General features: G+C 49.7%; 1 protein-coding gene across 2 annotated transcripts in view; it reads right to left on the bottom strand.

The window, feature by feature from the left end:
- CACNG5 (calcium voltage-gated channel auxiliary subunit gamma 5) overlaps nt 1–17,779 on the bottom strand; it is a 95,596-nt gene that overhangs the window by 24,257 nt on the left and 53,560 nt on the right. The window contains exons 1-3 of one of the 2 annotated variants that reach the window (XM_077460652.1): nt 15,152–15,296; nt 7,857–8,091; nt 1,628–1,714 (exon numbers count right to left, since the gene is read on the bottom strand). In XM_077460652.1, coding sequence (XP_077316778.1) covers nt 1,628–1,714; nt 7,857–8,064 — 295 coding nt within the window. In that variant the 5' untranslated portion in view covers nt 8,065–8,091; nt 15,152–15,296. Of the gene's footprint in view, nt 1–1,627; nt 1,715–7,856; nt 8,092–15,151; nt 15,297–17,779 lie in introns of those variants that run through there. The other variant, XM_077460651.1, reaches the window with a different exon arrangement.

The following is a 17,779-nucleotide window of genomic DNA, read 5'->3' on the forward strand; positions in this document are numbered from 1 at the left end:
CCCCCCCCCCCAAAGATGTATGAGCCTTATGTGTCAGCAAAAATTCTAACCCCACCCCCTAAAAAATTGGGCACTAATATGCATGATTACCCCCTAAGCATAAGTTCTCCCTCCTCCCAGTCTAAATCTGCCCCCTGCTGAAATCCCCTTCCCAGTACAAATCTCTGCCCCCTTCCTTCCCCAATTCCCCCCCCTCCCCAAAGATGTATGAGCATTATGTGCCAGCAAAAATCCTAACCCCCACCCCCCAAAAAATTGGGCACAAATCTGCATGATTGCCCCCTCCTCCCAATCCAAATCTTCCCCCTGCTGAAATCCCCCTCCCAGTACAAATCTCTGCCTTCCCCAAATGCCTCCCCCCCCCCAAAGATGTATGAGCCTTATGTGTCAGCAAAAATCCTAACCCCCAAAAAAGTGAGCACTAATCTGCATGATTACACCCTCCTCCCAATCCAAATCTGCCCCCTGCTGAAATCCCCCTCCCCCTAAATCACCACTCCTACCGCACACCCCAAATTTCCCCTCCTGGAACAATTCCTAGAGAGGGGGGTAAGGGTAGGAGGAGAAGGAGCATAACAAGCCCTCTCTACTCTCCTGTCTGTGTAAAGGGGTAGGACCCGTGTGCACACTACGCGTGGTACTCGGTCTATTCTGAATATTGTGTCCGGGTTTCAGGTGGTCTAAAACCCGGACGAAGGATTCAAAACCTGGACTGTCCGGGTGAATCCCAGACGGGTGGCAACCCTATTCCTGCTCATGTGCTCTCATATCCTTATATCCTCAACTGGAACCATATAGACTGCAGGACATCACTCTTCAACACCCCCCCCCCCCCCCCGGCCCATTCACATCTATGAGTTTCATTTCCTCAAAATGTTGCATTCTATGGGCCGCCTGGGCTCCATCTCACTTGTTTGTTGTGGCAACACCTCCCAAAACATGCATTAAAGGAGAAGTATGGCCAGTGGTGGCAGGTGGTACTTTTTTTTTTTTTGGGGGGGGGGGGGTGGAAAACCGTAACCCCCCTGGGTCGGTCAGGTGGGTCTTACCCTATCTATGGTGGGCAGCGCTTCTCCCGGGCTTCACCGGAGGCTTCCCTTGCTCGGCGGCTGCTTTCCCTTTCCCTGCTCCTCACAGGCCTCCGTTTCCTTCCTTCCTCCTCAGCAGCCAATCATAGGGACTCTTCGCTTTTTGGGGGGTCAATCGGAAAACGGGGCTCAGACCTGCTTCTGATTGGCCGGATGGAGGACCAGTGTGTAACACCTGGGCGGGCTCCTGGCGCAAAAAGCACGGCTCCACGAGCCCGCCATGTTTTGAACCCCTTTTAGAGCCTCTGGCTCCAATCAGGTGTTTCAGAAAAACACCCCCCCCCCCCCGCCGCTGGAATTCACGCGCCGGCGTCCTGAAAGGGGGCCGGACGCATAAATAGAGGGTGGCGGCGTCCTGTCAAAATAGCGGCAGTGTGTGTATTTGTTTCTCTTTTTTGAACATTGTTGCACTTTTTGTTTCTGAATTCTTTCCCCATCACCTCTCCTCACTCCCAATACATTGTATGGCAGATCGATACTGCTGGGACGATCCAACCTGTGAACCACGAACAATTTATGTGCGATTGTCATCGACTCACTCAGCACGCTGATGGTGGACTCTGATGTCATCTGGACGTTCATCGGCATCACATACTCGATGGTGAAACATCGTCCTTGTTCTTCACCTGCCAGAGGACAGACAGACACAGAATGATAAATCCCAACGGGACATTCAGTATAATCCAATGGATTCTAGAGCTAACAATTCATTTTCTTACAAACCAGCCACAGCCCGAGTAGAAAAGCCTGTCACCTGCCAACCTGATGCGGAGAAGGACCCTTGCTCTCTGCGTGAAAGCAGTGGTCTCTATGCCGAGGTCCGACGCTCCCTCTGTTGAGGCATAGCTAAATCTCATGCTCCGTGCTGATTGGAGAACTCTAGCTCTGACTCAAAAGAGTTATGTCAGACCTCTGCAGAGACCCCGCTGCTTCCGCACAGCGCAAGGGTTCCTTCTTTGCAGCCTGAGTAGAAATGCATCCCACCATCATTATTTAGAGATTAGCGTACACCCCTAAGGATTGCTGCAAAACTCGCTCAGTGCTTTACTCCTATATACACACATATGATAACGATACAATTGTTTGTATTGCCATTACTTTTGAGCACAACTGGAGGACATTGCGTGATTTTTGTTCTGGTATTTTGTTGTCAGGAAAACCTGTAAGTGACTCCTGCAGATAGCAGAGGAAGGAGGCAGCAGACAGAAATGACACTCAGTGCTCTGGACTGAGACAAGTACACACTATAGAGGGCAGTGGCGTTGCTAGGAGGTGGCTTTTGGGGCTATAGCCCCCAATCTGGGGCCCATAGCCTGAGTCTCTGCAAGGGTCCCCAAGGGAAGGGGAGGCTCCCTGGGGACCCTGGTGTGAGTGGGGGGCTCTCTGGGGACCCTGATGTAAGGGGGAGGCTCTCTGGAGACCCTGATGTAAGTGGAGGGCTCTCTGGGGACCCTGATGTAAGGGGGAGGCTCTCTAGGGACCCTGATGTAAGTGGGGGGCTCTCTGGGGACTCTGATTTAAGGGGGGGCTTTCTGGGGACCCTAATGTAAGGGGGAAGCACTCTGGGGACCCTGATGTAAGTGGGGGGCTCTCTGGGGACCCTGATGTAAGGGGGAGGCTCTCTGGGGACCCTGATGTAAGGGGGAGGCTCTCTAGGGACCCTGATGTGAGGGGGAAGCTCTCTAGGGACACTGATTTAAGGAGGGGGCTCTCTGAGCACCCTAATTTAAGGGGGAGGCTCTCTGGGGACCCTGGTGTGAGTGGGGGGCTCTCTGGGGACCCTGATGTAAGTAGGGGGCTCTCTGGGGACCCTGATGCAGGGGGGAGGCTCTCTAGGGACCCTGATTTAAGGAGGAGGCTCTCTGGGGACTCTGATTTAAGGAGGAGGCTCTCTAGGGACCCTGATTTAAGGAGGAGGCTCTCTGGGGACCCTGATTTAAGGAGGAGGCTCTCTGGGGACCCTGATTTAAGGAGGAGGCTCTCTGGGGACTCTGATTTAAGGGGGAGGCTCTCTGGGGACCCTGATGTAAGGGGGAGGCTCTCTGGGCACCCTAATTTAAGGGTGATGCTCTCTGGGAACCCTGGTGTGAGTGGGGGGCTCTCTGGGGACCCTGATGTAAGTGGGGGACTCTCTGGGGACCCTGATGTAAGTGGGGGGCTCTCTGGGGACTCTGATTTAAGGGGGGGCTTTCTGGGGACCCTAATGTAAGGGGGAAGCACTCTGGGGACCCTGATGTAAGTGGGGGGCTCTCTGGGGACCCTGATGTAAGGGGGAGGCTCTCTGGGGACCCTGATTTAAGGGGGAGGCTCTCTGGGGACCCTGATGTAAGGGGGAGGCTCTCTAGGGACCCTGATGTGAAGGGGAGGCTCTCTAGGGACCCTGATTTAAGGGGGAGGCTCTCTGGGCACCCTAATTTAAGGGGGAGGCTCTCTGGGGACCCTGATTTAAGGGGGAGGCTCTCTGGGGACCCTGATTTAAGGGGGAGGCTCTCTGGGGACCCTGTTGTAAGGGGGAGGCTCTCTAGGGACCCTGATGTGAAGGGGAGGCTCTCTAGGGACCCTGATTTAAGGGGGAGGCTCTCTGGGCACCCTAATTTAAGGGGGAGGCTCTCTGGGGACCCTGATTTAAGGGGAAGGCTCTGTAGGGACACTGATGTGAGGGGGAAGCTCTCTAGGGACCCTGATTTAAGGGGGAGGCTCTCTGGGCACCCTGATGTAAGGGGGGGGGGCTCTCTGGGGATATACACACACACACACACACACACGCACACACATTATATACATGTGTATGCCCACCCAAGCTTATGACTTTCTTTACTATGCTGCTATGGGCTCTAGCTCCAGATCTTTTGTAGACCCAGCAACACTCCTGATAGAGGGATATGCTTTGTTCAGATTTCATGTCTGAGGATTACAACCACTTTGCCTCTCATCTCTTGGTGGACAAGCTTAGGGCCAGTGAAGTTGGGTCTCCCGACATCAGTGAGTGTTCCAGGTCAGAGACTCCCGGAAAGAAGTCAACTCCTGACGTGACAGGTCCACATCGAAGGTTCTACATTATTTAGTGGTTAGAAGGTTTTCGTAAATGAAAGGAGACGGCTGCCCGGCGCGGAATCTCATTCAATGCGTAGCTCTGACTTCCCCGACACCGACCGCTCTATAAATTATAATGGAGCTGGGAGCTAAAAATACCCCAGTAACGGGGTCACATAGAGCGAGGCCTGGCACTGCGCCAGTTCCTGCGGAACTGGGAGCTCCTGTGGATCCCGCGGTACGGAGGACACAGGGGACACCACAGAGGTCCCGGAAAAGACTGCGGCCTCCACAGAGCTGGACATAAGTCACTTGTATCAATCCTCTCTGCATTCCTGGCCTTTCTATTTCATTCAATTTATGTACAGAGTGGATAATAATGATTGCCCCCCCCCCCCCCCCCCCCGCAGACCACTTACATAGAAATGAAGGGTCTATAATTGTTATCAGAGGTGTATTTTATATGATGGAGACGGAATATCAACCAAAAATCCAGAAAAATCACACGATACAAATGTTATAAAACGGAGTTGCAGTTCAGTGAGTAAAAAAATTATTTGATCCCCAAAACATGACTTAGTAGTTGGTGGAGAAACCCTTGTTGGTGATCACAGAGGTCAGACGTTTCTTGTAGGTGGTGATGAGGTTTCCACACATCTCAGGAGGGATTTTCTCCTCTCTTCTCTACAGATCTTCTCTAAATCCTGAAGGTTTCTTGGATGTCTCAAAATTTCAGCTCCACTCCATAAATTTGACAAACTCCATACTGTATTCTCTAAAAGGGGTAGTACTGTGAGGTGGGTAGGTGGTGGAACCAAGGGTCAGTGTGCGGAGGTGGGTGGAGAAAAAAAGCCCTGTCTGTATGTATATATCTATAGGGCCTCTCAGTCTTTGTGTACGGTCCTGACCACAGTCCATTCCTCTCAGTCTTTGTGTATGGTCCTGACCACAGTCCATTCCCCTCAGTCTTTGTGTATGGTCCTGACCATAGTCCATCCCCCTCAGTCTTTGTGTGTGGTCCTGACCATAGTCCATCTCCCTCAGTCTTTGTGTGTGGTCCTGACCATAGTCCATTCCTCTCAGTCTTTGTGTACGGTCCTGACCATAGTCCATCTCCCTCAGTCTTTGTGTACGGTCCTGACCATAGTCCATTCCCCTCAGTCTTTGTGTACGGTCCTGACCATAGTCCATTCCCCTCAGTCTTTGTGTATGGTCCTGACCATAGTCCATCTCCCTCAGTCTTTGTGTGTGGTCCTGACCATAGTCCATTCCTCTCAGTCTTTGTGTACGGTCCTGACCATAGTCCATCTCCCTCAGTCTTTGTGTATGGTCCTGACCATAGTCCATTCCCCTCAGTCTTTGTGTACGGTCCTGACCATAGTCCATTCCCCTCAGTCTTTGTGTATGGTCCTGACCATAGTCCATTCCCCTCAGTCTTTGTGTACGGTCCTGACCATAGTCCATTCCCCTCAGTCTTTGTGTATGGTCCTGACCATAGTCCATCTCCCTCAGTCTTTGTGTATGGTCCTGACCATAGTCCATCTCCCTCAGTCTTTGTGTATGGTCCTGACCATAGTCCATTCCCCTCAGTCTTTGTGTACGGTCCTGACCATAGTCCATTCCCCTCAGTCTTTGTGTGTGGTCCTGACCATAGTCCATCTCCCTCAGTCTTTGTGTACGGTCCTGACCATAGTCCATCCCCCTCAGTCTTTGTGTATGGTCCTGACCATAGTCCATTCCTCTCAGTCTTTGTGTACGGTCCTGACCATAGTCCATTCCTCTCAGTCTTTGTGTACGGTCCTGACCATAGTCCATCTCCCTCAGTCTTTGTGTATGGTCCTGACCATAGTCCATCTCCCTCAGTCTTTGTGTATGGTCCTGACCATAGTCCATCTCCCTCAGTCTTTGTGTGTGGTCCTGACCATAGTCCATTCCCCTCAGTCTTTGTGTATGGTCCTGACCATAGTCCATTCCTCTCAGTCTTTGTGTACGGTCCTGACCATAGTCCATTCCCCTCAGTCTTTGTGTACGGTCCTGACCATAGTCCATCTCCCTCAGTCTTTGTGTACGGTCCTGACCATAGTCCATTCCCCTCAGTCTTTGTGTGTGGTCCTGACCATAGTCCATTCCCCTCAGTCTTTGTGTATGGTCCTGACCATAGTCCATCTCCCTCAGTCTTTGTGTACGGTCCTGACCACAGTCCATTCCTCTCAGTCTTTGTGTATGGTCCTGACCATAGTCCATCTCCCTCAGTCTTTGTGTACGGTCCTGACCACAGTCCATTCCTCTCAGTCTTTGTGTATGGTCCTGACCATAGTCCATCTCCCTCAGTCTTTGTGTATGGTCCTGACCATAGTCCATCTCCCTCAGTCTTTGTGTATGGTCCTGACCATAGTCCATCCCCCTCAGTCTTTGTGTACGGTCCTGACCATAGTCCATTCCCCTCAGTCTTTGTGTGTGGTCCTGACCATAGTCCATTCCCCTCAGTCTTTGTGTACGGTCCTGACCATAGTCCATCTCCCTCAGTCTTTGTGTATGGTCCTGACCATAGTCCATTCCCCTCAGTCTTTGTGTACGGTCCTGACCATAGTCCATTCCTCTCAGTCTTTGTGTACGGTCCTGACCATAGTCCATCTCCCTCAGTCTTTGTGTACGGTCCTGACCATAGTCCATCCCCCTCAGTCTTTGTGTATGGTCCTGACCATAGTCCATTCCTCTCAGTCTTTGTGTACGGTCCTGACCATAGTCCATTCCTCTCAGTCTTTGTGTGTGGTCCTGACCATAGTCCATCTCCCTCAGTCTTTGTGTGTGGTCCTGACCATAGTCCATTCCCCTCAGTCTTTGTGTATGGTCCTGACCATAGTCCATTCCCCTCAGTCTTTGTGTGTGGTCCTGACCATAGTCCATTCCTCTCAGTCTTTGTGTACGGTCCTGACCATAGTCCATTCCCCTCAGTCTTTGTGTGTGGTCCTGACCATAGTCCATTCCCCTCAGTCTTTGTGTATGGTCCTGACCATAGTCCATCCCCCTCAGTCTTTGTGTACGGTCCTGACCATAGTCCATCTCCCTCAGTCTTTGTGTATGGTCCTGACCATAGTCCATCTCCCTCAGTCTTTGTGTGTGGTCCTGACCATAGTCCATTCCCCTCAGTCTTTGTGTATGGTCCTGACCATAGTCCATCTCCCTCAGTCTTTGTGTACGGTCCTGACCACAGTCCATTCCTCTCAGTCTTTGTGTACGGTCCTGACCATAGTCCATCCCCCTCAGTCTTTGTGTATGGTCCTGATCATAGTCCATTCTTCTTTGTCTTTGTGTATGGTCCTGACCATAGTCCATTCCCCTCAGTCTTTGTGTATGGTCCTGACCATAGTCCATTCCTCTCAGTCTTTGTGTATGATCCTGACCATAGTCCATCCCCCTCAGTCTTTGTGTACGGTCCTGACCATAGTCCATTCTTCTTTGTCTTTGTGTGTGGTCCTGACCATAGTCCATTCCCCTCAGTCTTTGTGTATGGTCCTGACCATAGTCCATCCCCCTCAGTCTTTGTGTATGGTCCTGACCATAGTCCATTCCTCTCAGTCTTTGTGTATGGTCCTGACCATAGTCCATCCCCCTCAGTCTTTGTGTATGGTCCTGACCATAGTCCATTCTTCTTTGTCTTTGTGTATGGTCCTGACCATAGTTCAGCTAGATAAAATGGTGGTTGGGCCGGTGTGTAGGTGATTGCACACTTACCTGCCAGGAAGCAGACCCTCCACAGGCCGGAATGAAGGGACATTTTGATCTCGGTGGTCTGGTTTTGTGGCAGGATGATCCCCTCTTCCAAGTAGAGCCAGTAATCGGTGCTGACGGCGATTCCCAGAAGCCCCAGGCCGCAGACGGCGAACACGCTGCTGAGTAGTGTCAGAGCCTTCCTGCTGCAGGCGCCCATCCCGCAGAGCATCAGGTCCGACAGGCTGCAAATCGGAACCTGCAGAGGACCAACAGGAGATTAGTAGAATCTGGGGGGTGGGGACCTGAAGTCCACACATTCACAGGGGGCAAATGAGTTTTAGGTGTTGATCAGTGTACTTTAGTTAATAGTTTGACAGATTGTATCATTTTATGGAGACTAATCAGAAGAATAGAAAAACGATAGTAAGTTGATAATTATTAGTTCAGAGCGATGAGAAAATCAAATAAATCGGGGAGACTACAGACTCCTATTGTCACAATATACACTATATTGCCAAAAGTATTGAGACACCTGCCTTTACACACACATGAGGTTTAATGACCCCCCAGTCTTAGTCCGGAGGGTTCAATATTGAGTTGGCCCTTTGCAGCTGTAACAGCTTCACCTCTTCTGGGAAGGCCGTCCACAAGGTTACCTGCAGTAGATTGACGAAATCATCTCAGCCTAGGCAGAGTAATTGAGTGGAGACCTTAAAGTGGCGTTCCACCCAAAAGGGGATGCTTCACCTATCTGACTCCTCCCCTCCTCTGGTGCCACATTTGGCACCTTTCAGGTGCAGGGGCAGGTACCTCTCCCCAATTCCAGGAGATTGCACGACGGCACGATCACTCGGACGTTTCAGCCGCCCTTCTCCTTTCCCCCTGTGGCCGAGCCATTCAGAAAGAGCAGCAGTAGGAAACTGGCTGTGAACCACTGCCAGGTTCCCTTACTACGAATGGCAGGGGCAACACCCGAGAGCCGATGGAAACATTGGCTGGGGTGCCGACATTGCTTGACTCCAGGACAGGCAAATGTCCTAATGTATTTTATATTATTTGTAGCTGCTGACTTTAACTTTGCATATTAGTTACATGCATAGAAGAATCGGTCTTTCCAAACCAATAGATAAAGGAAGGGCCGTAGACGTGGTGTATCTATATAAAGGAAGGCCCGTAGACGTGGTGTATCTGGATAAAGGAAGGGCCGTAGATGTGGTGTATATAGCTAAAGGAAGGCCCGTAGACGTGGTGTATCTAGATAAAGGAAGGCCCTTAGACGTGGTGTATCTAGATAAAGGAAGGCCCGTAGACGGGGTGTATCTGGATAAAGGAAGGCCCGTAGACGTGGTGTATCTATATAAAGGAAGGCCTGTAGACGTGGTGTATCTAGATAAAGGAAGGCCCGTAGACGTGGTGTATCTAGATAAAGGAAGGCCCGTAGACGTGGTGTATCTAGATAAAGGAAGGCCCGTAGACGTGGTGTATCTAGATAAAGGAAGGCCCGTAGACGTGGTGTATCTAGATAAAGGAAGGCCCGTAGACGTGGTGTATCTAGATAAAGGAAGGCCCGTAGACGTGGTGTATCTAGATAAAGGAAGGCCCGTAGACGTGGTGTATCTAGATAAAGGAAGGCCCGTAGACGTGGTGTATCTAGATAAAGGAAAGCCCGTAGACGTGGTGTATCTATATAAAGGAAGGCCCGTAGACGGGGTGTATCTGGATAAAGGAAGGCCCGTAGACGTGGTGTATCTAGATAAAGGAAGGCCCGTAGACGTGGTGTATCTAGATAAAGGAAGGCCCGTAGACGTGGTGTATCTAGATAAAGGAAGGCCTGTAGACGTGGTGTATCTAGATAAAGGAAGGCCCGTAGACGTGGTGTATCTAGATAAAGGAAGGCCCGTAGACGTGGTGTATCTAGATAAAGGAAGGCCCGTAGATGTGGTGTATCTGGATAAAGGAAGGTCCGTAGACGCGGTGTATCTGGATAAAGGAAGGTCCGTAGACGTGGTGTATCTAGATAAAGGAAGGCCTGTAGACGTGGTGTATCTAGATAAAGGAAAGCCCGTAGACGTGGTGTATCTATATAAAGGAAGGCCCGTAGACGGGGTGTATCTGGATAAAGGAAGGCCCGTAGACGTGGTGTATCTGGATAAAGGAAGGTCCGTAGACGTGGTGTAGCTAGATAAAGGAAGGCCTGTAGACGTGGTGTATCTAGATAAAGGAAAGCCCGTAGACGTGGTGTATCTATATAAAGGAAGGCCCGTAGATGTGGTGTATCTAGATAAAGGAAGGCCCGTAGACGGGGTGTATCTGGATAAAGGAAGGCCCGTAGACGTGGTGTATCTATATAAAGGAAGGCCCGTAGACGTGGTGTATCTATATAAAGGAAGGCCCGTAGACGTGGTGTATCTAGATAAAGGAAGGCCCGTAGACGTGGTGTATCTAGATAAAGGAAGGCCCGTAGACGTGGTGTATCTAGATAAAGGAAGGCCCGTAGACGTGGTGTATCTAGATAAAGGAAGGCCCGTAGACGTGGTGTATCTAGATAAAGGAAGGCCTGTAGATGTGGTGTATCTGGATTTTACATGTGACACAGTTCCCCATAAACGTTTACTTTACAAAATAAGGTGGGTTGGCATGGACCATAGGGTGAGTACATGGAATGAAAACTGGCTACAAGGGCGAGTTCAGAGGGTGGTGATAAATGGGGAGTACTCGGAATGGTCGGGGGGAGGGTAGTGGGGTCCCCCAGGGTTCTGTGTTGGGACCAATCCTATTTAATTTGTTCATAAATGACCTGGAGGAGGGGGATGGGGGAAACAGCTCAATCTCTGTACTTGTGGACGATACTAAGCTAAGCAGGGCAATAACTTCTCCACAGGATGTGGAATCCTTGCAAGAAGATCAGAACAAATGAATGGGGGGAGGGGCAACTACATGGCAAATGAGGTTCAATGTAGAAAAATGTAAAATAATGCATTTGGGTGGCAAAAATGTGAATGCAATCTATAGACTGGGGGGAGGGGAACCTCTGGGGGGATCTAGGATGGAGGAGGACCTGGGGGGAGGGGAACCTCTGGGGGGATCTAGGATGGAGGAGGACCTGGGGGGAGGGGAATCTCTGGGGGGATGTAGGATGGAGAAGGACCTGGGGGTCCTAGTAGATGATGGGCTCAGCAATGCCAAGCTGCTGCTAACAAAGCAAACAGAATATTGGCATTAAAAAGGGATCAACTCCAGAGATAAAAGGATAATTCTCCCCTCTACAAGACTCTGGTCCGGCCGCACCTGGAGTATACTGTCCAGTTCTGGGCACCAGTCCTCAGGAAGGATGTACTGGAAATGGAGCGACTACAAAGAAGGGCAACAAAGCTAATAAAGGGTCTGGAGGATATTAGTTATGAGGAAAGGTTGTGAGCTCTGAACTTATCCTCTCTGGAGAAGAGACGATGAAAGGGGATATGATTTCATTATATAAATACCAGACTGGTGACCCCACAATATATAAATACCGGACTGGTGACCCCACAATATATAAATACCGGACTGGTGACCCCACAATATATAAATACCGGACTGGTGACCCCACAATATACAAATACCGGACTGGAGACCCCACAATATACAAATACCGGACTGGTGACCCCACAATATATAAATACCGGACTGGTGACCCCACAATATACAAATACCGGACTGGAGACCCCACAATATATAAATACCGGACTGGTGACCCCACAATATATAAATACCGGACTGGTGACCCCACAATATACAAATACCGGACTGGTGACCCCACAATATATAAATACCGGACTGGTGACCCCACAATATATAAATACCGGACTGGAGACCCCACAATATACAAATACCGGACTGGTGACCCCACAATATATAAATACCGGACTGGTGACCCCACAATAGGGATAAAACTTTTTTGTGGAAGGGAATGTAACAAGACTCGTGGCCACTCATTAAAATTAGAAGAAAAGAGGTTTAACCTTAAACTACGTAGAGGGTTCTTTACTGTAAGAGCAGCAAGGATGTGGAATTCCCTTCCACAGGCAGTGGTCTCAGCGGGGAGCATCCACAGTTTCAAGAAACTATTAGATAATCACCTGAACGACCGCAACATACAGGGATATACAATGTAATACTGACATATAATCACACAACATACATGATATACAATGTAATACTGACATATAATCACAGAACATAGGTTGGACTTGATGGACTTGTGTCTTTTTTTCAACCTCACCTACTGTGTAACTATGTAAGGAGCTCGTGATTGGTTGCTAGGACCACTGTGTGCTAGTTAATATGCAAATTTATCTCGGGCAGTTCCCGCCCTCCATGCAGGGCTACTATGTCTCTTGCTCTTGATCTGTCCCGCCTCCTGCTCTATGCTCTGCTGTGATAATGGGCGGGCACAGTGGTGTAGTGGGTAGCACAGTGGTGTAGTGGGTAGCACAGTGGTGTAGTGGGTAGAACAGTGGTGTAGTGGGTAGCACAGTGGTGTAGTGCTTAGAACAGTGGTGTAGTGGGTAGCACAGTGGTGCAGTGCTTAGAACAGTGGTGTAGTGGGTAGAACAGTGGTGTAGTGGGTAGCACAGTGGTTTGGTGGGTAGAACAGTGGTGTAGTGGGGAGAACAGTGGTGTAGTGGGTAGAACAGTGGTGTAGTGGGTAGCACAGTGGTGTAGTGGGTAGAACAGTGGTGTAGTGGGTAGCACAGTGGTGTAGTGCTTAGAACAGTGGTGTAGTGGGTAGCACAGTGGTGTATTGCTTAGAACAGTGGTGTAGTGGGTAGAACAGTGGTGTAGTGGGTAGCACAGTGGTTTGGTGGGTAGAACAGTGGTGTAGTGGGGAGAACAGTGGTGTAGTGGGTGGCACAGTGGTGTAGTGGGTGACACAGTGGTGTAGTGGGTGACACAGTGGTGTAGTGGGGAGAACAGTGGTGTAGTGGGTGGCACAGTGGTGTAGTGGGTGACACAGTGGTGTAGTGGGGAGAACAGTGGTGTAGTGGGTGGCACAGTGGTGTAGTGGGTTGCACAGTGGTGTAGTGGGGAGAACAGTGGTGTAGTGGGTGACACAATAGTGTAGTGGGGAGAACAGTGGTGTAGTGGGTGACACAGTGGTGTAGTGGGGAGAACAGTGGTGTAGTGGGTGACACAATAGTGTAGTGGGGAGAACAGTGGTGTAGTGGGTGACACAGTGGTGTAGTGGGGAGAACAGTGGTGTAGTGGGTGACACAATAGTGTAGTGGGGAGAACAGTGGTGTAGTGGGTTGCACAGTGGTGTAGTGGGGAGAACAGTGGTGTAGTGGGTGGCACAGTGGTGTAGTGGGGAGAACAGTGGTGTAGTGGGTGGCACAGTGGTGTAGTGGGGAGAACAGTGGTGTAGTGGGTGGCACAGTGGTGTAGTGGGTGGCACAGTGGTGTAGTGGGGAGAACAGTGGTGTAGTGGGTGGCACAGTGGTGTAGTGGGTGGCACAGTGGTGTAGTGGGGAGAACAGTGGTGTAGTGGGTGGCACAGTGGTGTAGTGGGGAGAACAGTGGTGTAGTGGGTGGCACAGTGGTGTAGTGGGGAGAACAGTGGTGTAGTGGGTGGCACAGTGGTGTAGTGGGGAGAACAGTGGTGTAGTGGGTGACACAGTGGTGAAGTGGGTGGCACAATGGTGTAGTGGGTAGCACTCTCACCTAGCAGTAAAAATCCCAACCACGACACTACCTGTCCGGAGTTTGCATGTTCTCCCTGCGCCTGTGTGGGTTTCCTCCATGTACTCCGGTTTCCTCCCATAAAGACATGCTGGTAGGTTAATTGGCTTCTGTCTAAACTGTATACTAGTATATGAATGGGGACCTTAGATTGTAAGCTCCTTGAGTGTAGGGACCGATGTGAATGTACAATGTATATGTAAAGCGCTGCGTAAATTGACGGCGCTATATACGTACCTTAAAAATAAAATAATAATAATGACAGTGGCGGTGTCTGGGGGAAGGAAGTGGCTCTTAACGGCTGGTCCGGATGGGTCAGTGCCTCAGTCCCGATCCAGACGGCGGTCCACCATTTACTGATAGACTATCACTGACTACGATGCTGTTGCTGGATATTGTGACATGTCAGGAATTTATTTAGGGAGACAACGCAAAGTTCCTGACCGGTCCCTTTAACAATAATCAAACCCTTCACTCCCTAAACCACAATATCAGTTGAACTATCAGGCTGGCACTTGCCAGCCAATATAGCGGCCCATATATACACACAGCAATCAGGCGGATCACATTTACACATATACAGTATAAAGACTGCACATCCGAATTGTTACATTTCTGTGAGCGCTTCATTGTAATCCAGACGTTTCGTATTTCCCACAAAGGCTTTTCCACGTATCGGACTGATAAGAATACGAATAGGAATATCTCTTATTGTAAAAGCAGAAGTCTAATGAATTTCTCATCTCTAATATGAAAAATAATAATGTATTATTTGGTGAATATTTTATAATAAGCTCAGATTCCCTGTGGGGAACTCTGGCTGAGATGACACATCGTATCCATAGGAGATGGTCGGCGTGTGATTGGCAGAGAGAGCAACACTTGTGTACAGCCTGTAGCAAAAAAATAAAAATAAAAATATGGCAGGGCCGCATGAATAGGTGCTCAGGGGAGCCGGGCAAGTGGGGGTTAATCCTTGTCAGGCAACTAGAGGCGGCAGTGGATTGGGCAAACATTGGGGGTGGTGGGTGGGGGGTATTGTAGAAGCAGGAGTGAGGGAGGTCAGTGGTGACCGGACATCCTGCCAGCATACACAAGGAAGAGAAGCGTTCCCACCCCGCCTGCCCTGCATGGTTTGAGTCTTTTTGTAGGTGTTGTTTGTTTTTTTCTCTTACAGGGTGTGTGCGGTTGGGTATTTGGAGGCATTTTTTAAATAACCTGCTGTAATTAGAAGATCGGGACACATCCAAGGTATGGGGTCCCCGGTGGAATGCCAGCTATGGTGGGAGTTGTAATGGTGTATCCGCAGAACGTGGTTCGTCCCCGAGTCGGTGCACTGCGGCAGGGACCGTGGAAATGGTTTTATGCAGTTACAAGGAAATATTTTGATATTTTGAGCCTCCAAGGATCGGCAAACAAAAGGTTACGTTTTTGTTTGTAATATTGTTTACATAATTGTTCGTTTTAATAAAGGGGCCCGAAAAACGGCCAGTTCACTCCCAGCCTTTGCGCCAGTATATTTTTGGTAATTATAGTGGGGCAATAAGATAGGGGGTAGAGTAATTTGGAGGCAAAGAGTCAGGTTACAGCTGGGTTACCTTTTCATGTCTTCTCTTCCTACGGATCGACCCTCTGATCCCAATTAAACGGCATGCAGTAAAGTCTTAATGAGCAGCGCAGGCAGAGCCGACTGATGGGGGTCGGTATCCAGGCAGATTAATGAGGGGACTCTGAGAGTCCTCTGGAAGTCCTTCACAGCATGATTGCAAAACATCTGCGCCGCTTCCACTGCATGCTTACACGGGCGCATCGCAGACCTGTGCCCTGTACGGGGGTGGGGGGGGGGGGGACAATGGGGGTTATGTCTATAGCAACCAAGCTGAATATTCCTTGCAGCATCCAAACTGTACAGGAGGAAGACATCTGGAGCCTGATTGGCAACCGCTGAACCCACCACAATAAAATGACAATGGTAACATTTTAGATTTCCTATCACTTCCTGTCCTGGTGATAAGAGTCACCATGAAAATAGAGAAGAGGAACCTCCATTGTGGGGACATAGACAGCAGTAATAACCTAATGGATGGTCTAACCCAGCCTTTCTCAACCCTTTCAACACAGAGGAACCCTTGAAATAGTTCTCCAGTCTTGGGGAACCCCTACTAAAAATTAGGAATCTACTACTCCCGATACATTAGTGTGATGGTCAGTGGGAAGTCTGTTCCTTACACTGGTGATCATTGGGAAGAATTACCCCCTTACAGATAGCTGAAAGGATCAATGGTGTCAGTGGGAACGAACCCGGGAGACAGAAATTACCCAATGCTGAAGGAACCCCTAGCAACCTCTGGAGGAACTCTAGTGTTCCATGGAACCCTGGTTGAGAATCACTGGTCTAACCTTTCCATCCTCCAAAACTTGTCTATACATACCCTTTAGGCCTTGCAGCACGGAAAGCCAGCTTCAAACTGAAGAGGGATCTTCAGAATTCCAAGCTACTACAAGGATGATGACCATTGGCACCCTCAGCCGTCAGCTGACTATCCCGGCCAAATTACTGGAGGCGATCTGAACGGCACTGTGAATGGTGGAGCCAAGCCCGACGTTTGCAGGAAAAGTCAAGATTTGCTGCATTATATGCAATAAGGCCAAAAATATGGGAACCCCCTCCATGTTAAGTTTTGGTGTCTCCATTGTAGGGTACTACATCATACAAAGACATTGTAGACAATTGTGCCCCTGTGGTAACAGTTTGGTAAAGGCCCTTTTCTGTTCCAGCATGACTGTGCCCCCCCCCCCCCCTATACAAAGCCAGCTCTATAAAGATGTGGTGTGACCAGTTTGTAATGAAGGATCCAGTGTGGTCTTCACAGAAGCCTAACCTCAAACCTACTCAACAGCTCCACAAGGACAATAAGGTTTGTCCAGTTTAGTTTGGTGTAGCTCAAGTGTCCTACACAGAGCCCTATCCGCAACCCTACTGAACACCTTTTGGATTAATTGAATGCCAGTTGTAAGCCAGGCCTTTTTATTTTGTGCCCAACGTGGTGTGTCAGCCAGGTCTTCTTATCCAACATCAGCATTTGACCTCACAGATGGGAACAGATTATGGGCTACCTTGCGAGAGTAGTCGAGTCAACTCTATAAAGACATGGCTTGACCAGATTGGTGTGAAGGAACTGCACAGAGCCCTGACCTACTGAGCACCTTTGGGGTGAATTTGATTGTGAGCGAGGTCTTCTCATCCAGCATCAGTACCTGACCTCAGAAATAGGCACAGATTCCCACAGACATCCTCTAAAATATTGTGGAAATTCTTCCCAGAAGACAGGACCATGATATAGCTACAAAGGGGGGCAACTCCATATTAATGGCCATAGGGAGGTGGGGCAACCTTATAGTAATGGCCATAAGGATGTGGGGGGGTCAACTCCATGCTAATAGCTATAAGAAGGAAGGAGGGCAACTTCATATTAATAGCCATACTAGTGGGTGGGGGAGGGTGGTCACTGACATCATGTTCGTGAGCCCAACCAAATGGAATGTGGGACTAGTAGTTCCATGAGATGGCTGTTTGCCTGTATGACTGTACACCCGGACTGCATATCCCAGGGATCCTTGCTACCACCAGAGAGATTGCTGGGAAGAGTTATAAAGGAGACCAGAGATCCGCCCCACGTTCTCTTCCTCCTGGGCCTCGTGTGTGAAGGGATTTCTCCATGCAGGGAGAGTGAGGTCGCGGCCTACCACGTAGGTCTTTAGACATCCGACCTGGCTGAGAAGGGGTCCAGCATTGCCTGCAGTTCATCGGACATCTGACCAGCACCACCTATGCAGAGCAGCAACCCACGCTTTGTGCGCCGCAACGGGTGATCACCACAAGCGAGTCTGCAGCCAGGACGTTCCTCCTTGATTCGCTAGCTGGAAGACATCGAATGGCTTTGGTCGTTGGTGAGAGGGCAACTGCCCATCTTTGCAAGGCTTGTCTTTGTTGTGTCACTGGGACACTGTGCACAGACAGCTTTACTTTACTGGAACACTTCACTGCACCTTTATTTGAACACAGTACATAGGCATCTTTAGCTGCAGTCATCATCAGATACACTACCGCTCTGTTACTACACTTTATTGGATACAATTAATGAGCTCCGACTGCCGGTGCAGACCATCAGATCTGCAACAGGGACATTCTGTCCTTGCTACTTAAAGGGCCCTCATACCATCCA

This window comes from Lithobates pipiens, unplaced genomic scaffold (genome assembly GCF_037356315.1).
Source record: "Lithobates pipiens isolate NorthernLeopardFrog02 unplaced genomic scaffold, aLitPip1_a1.2 Scaffold_28, whole genome shotgun sequence".
Classification (NCBI taxonomy): domain Eukaryota; kingdom Metazoa; phylum Chordata; class Amphibia; order Anura; family Ranidae; genus Lithobates; species Lithobates pipiens.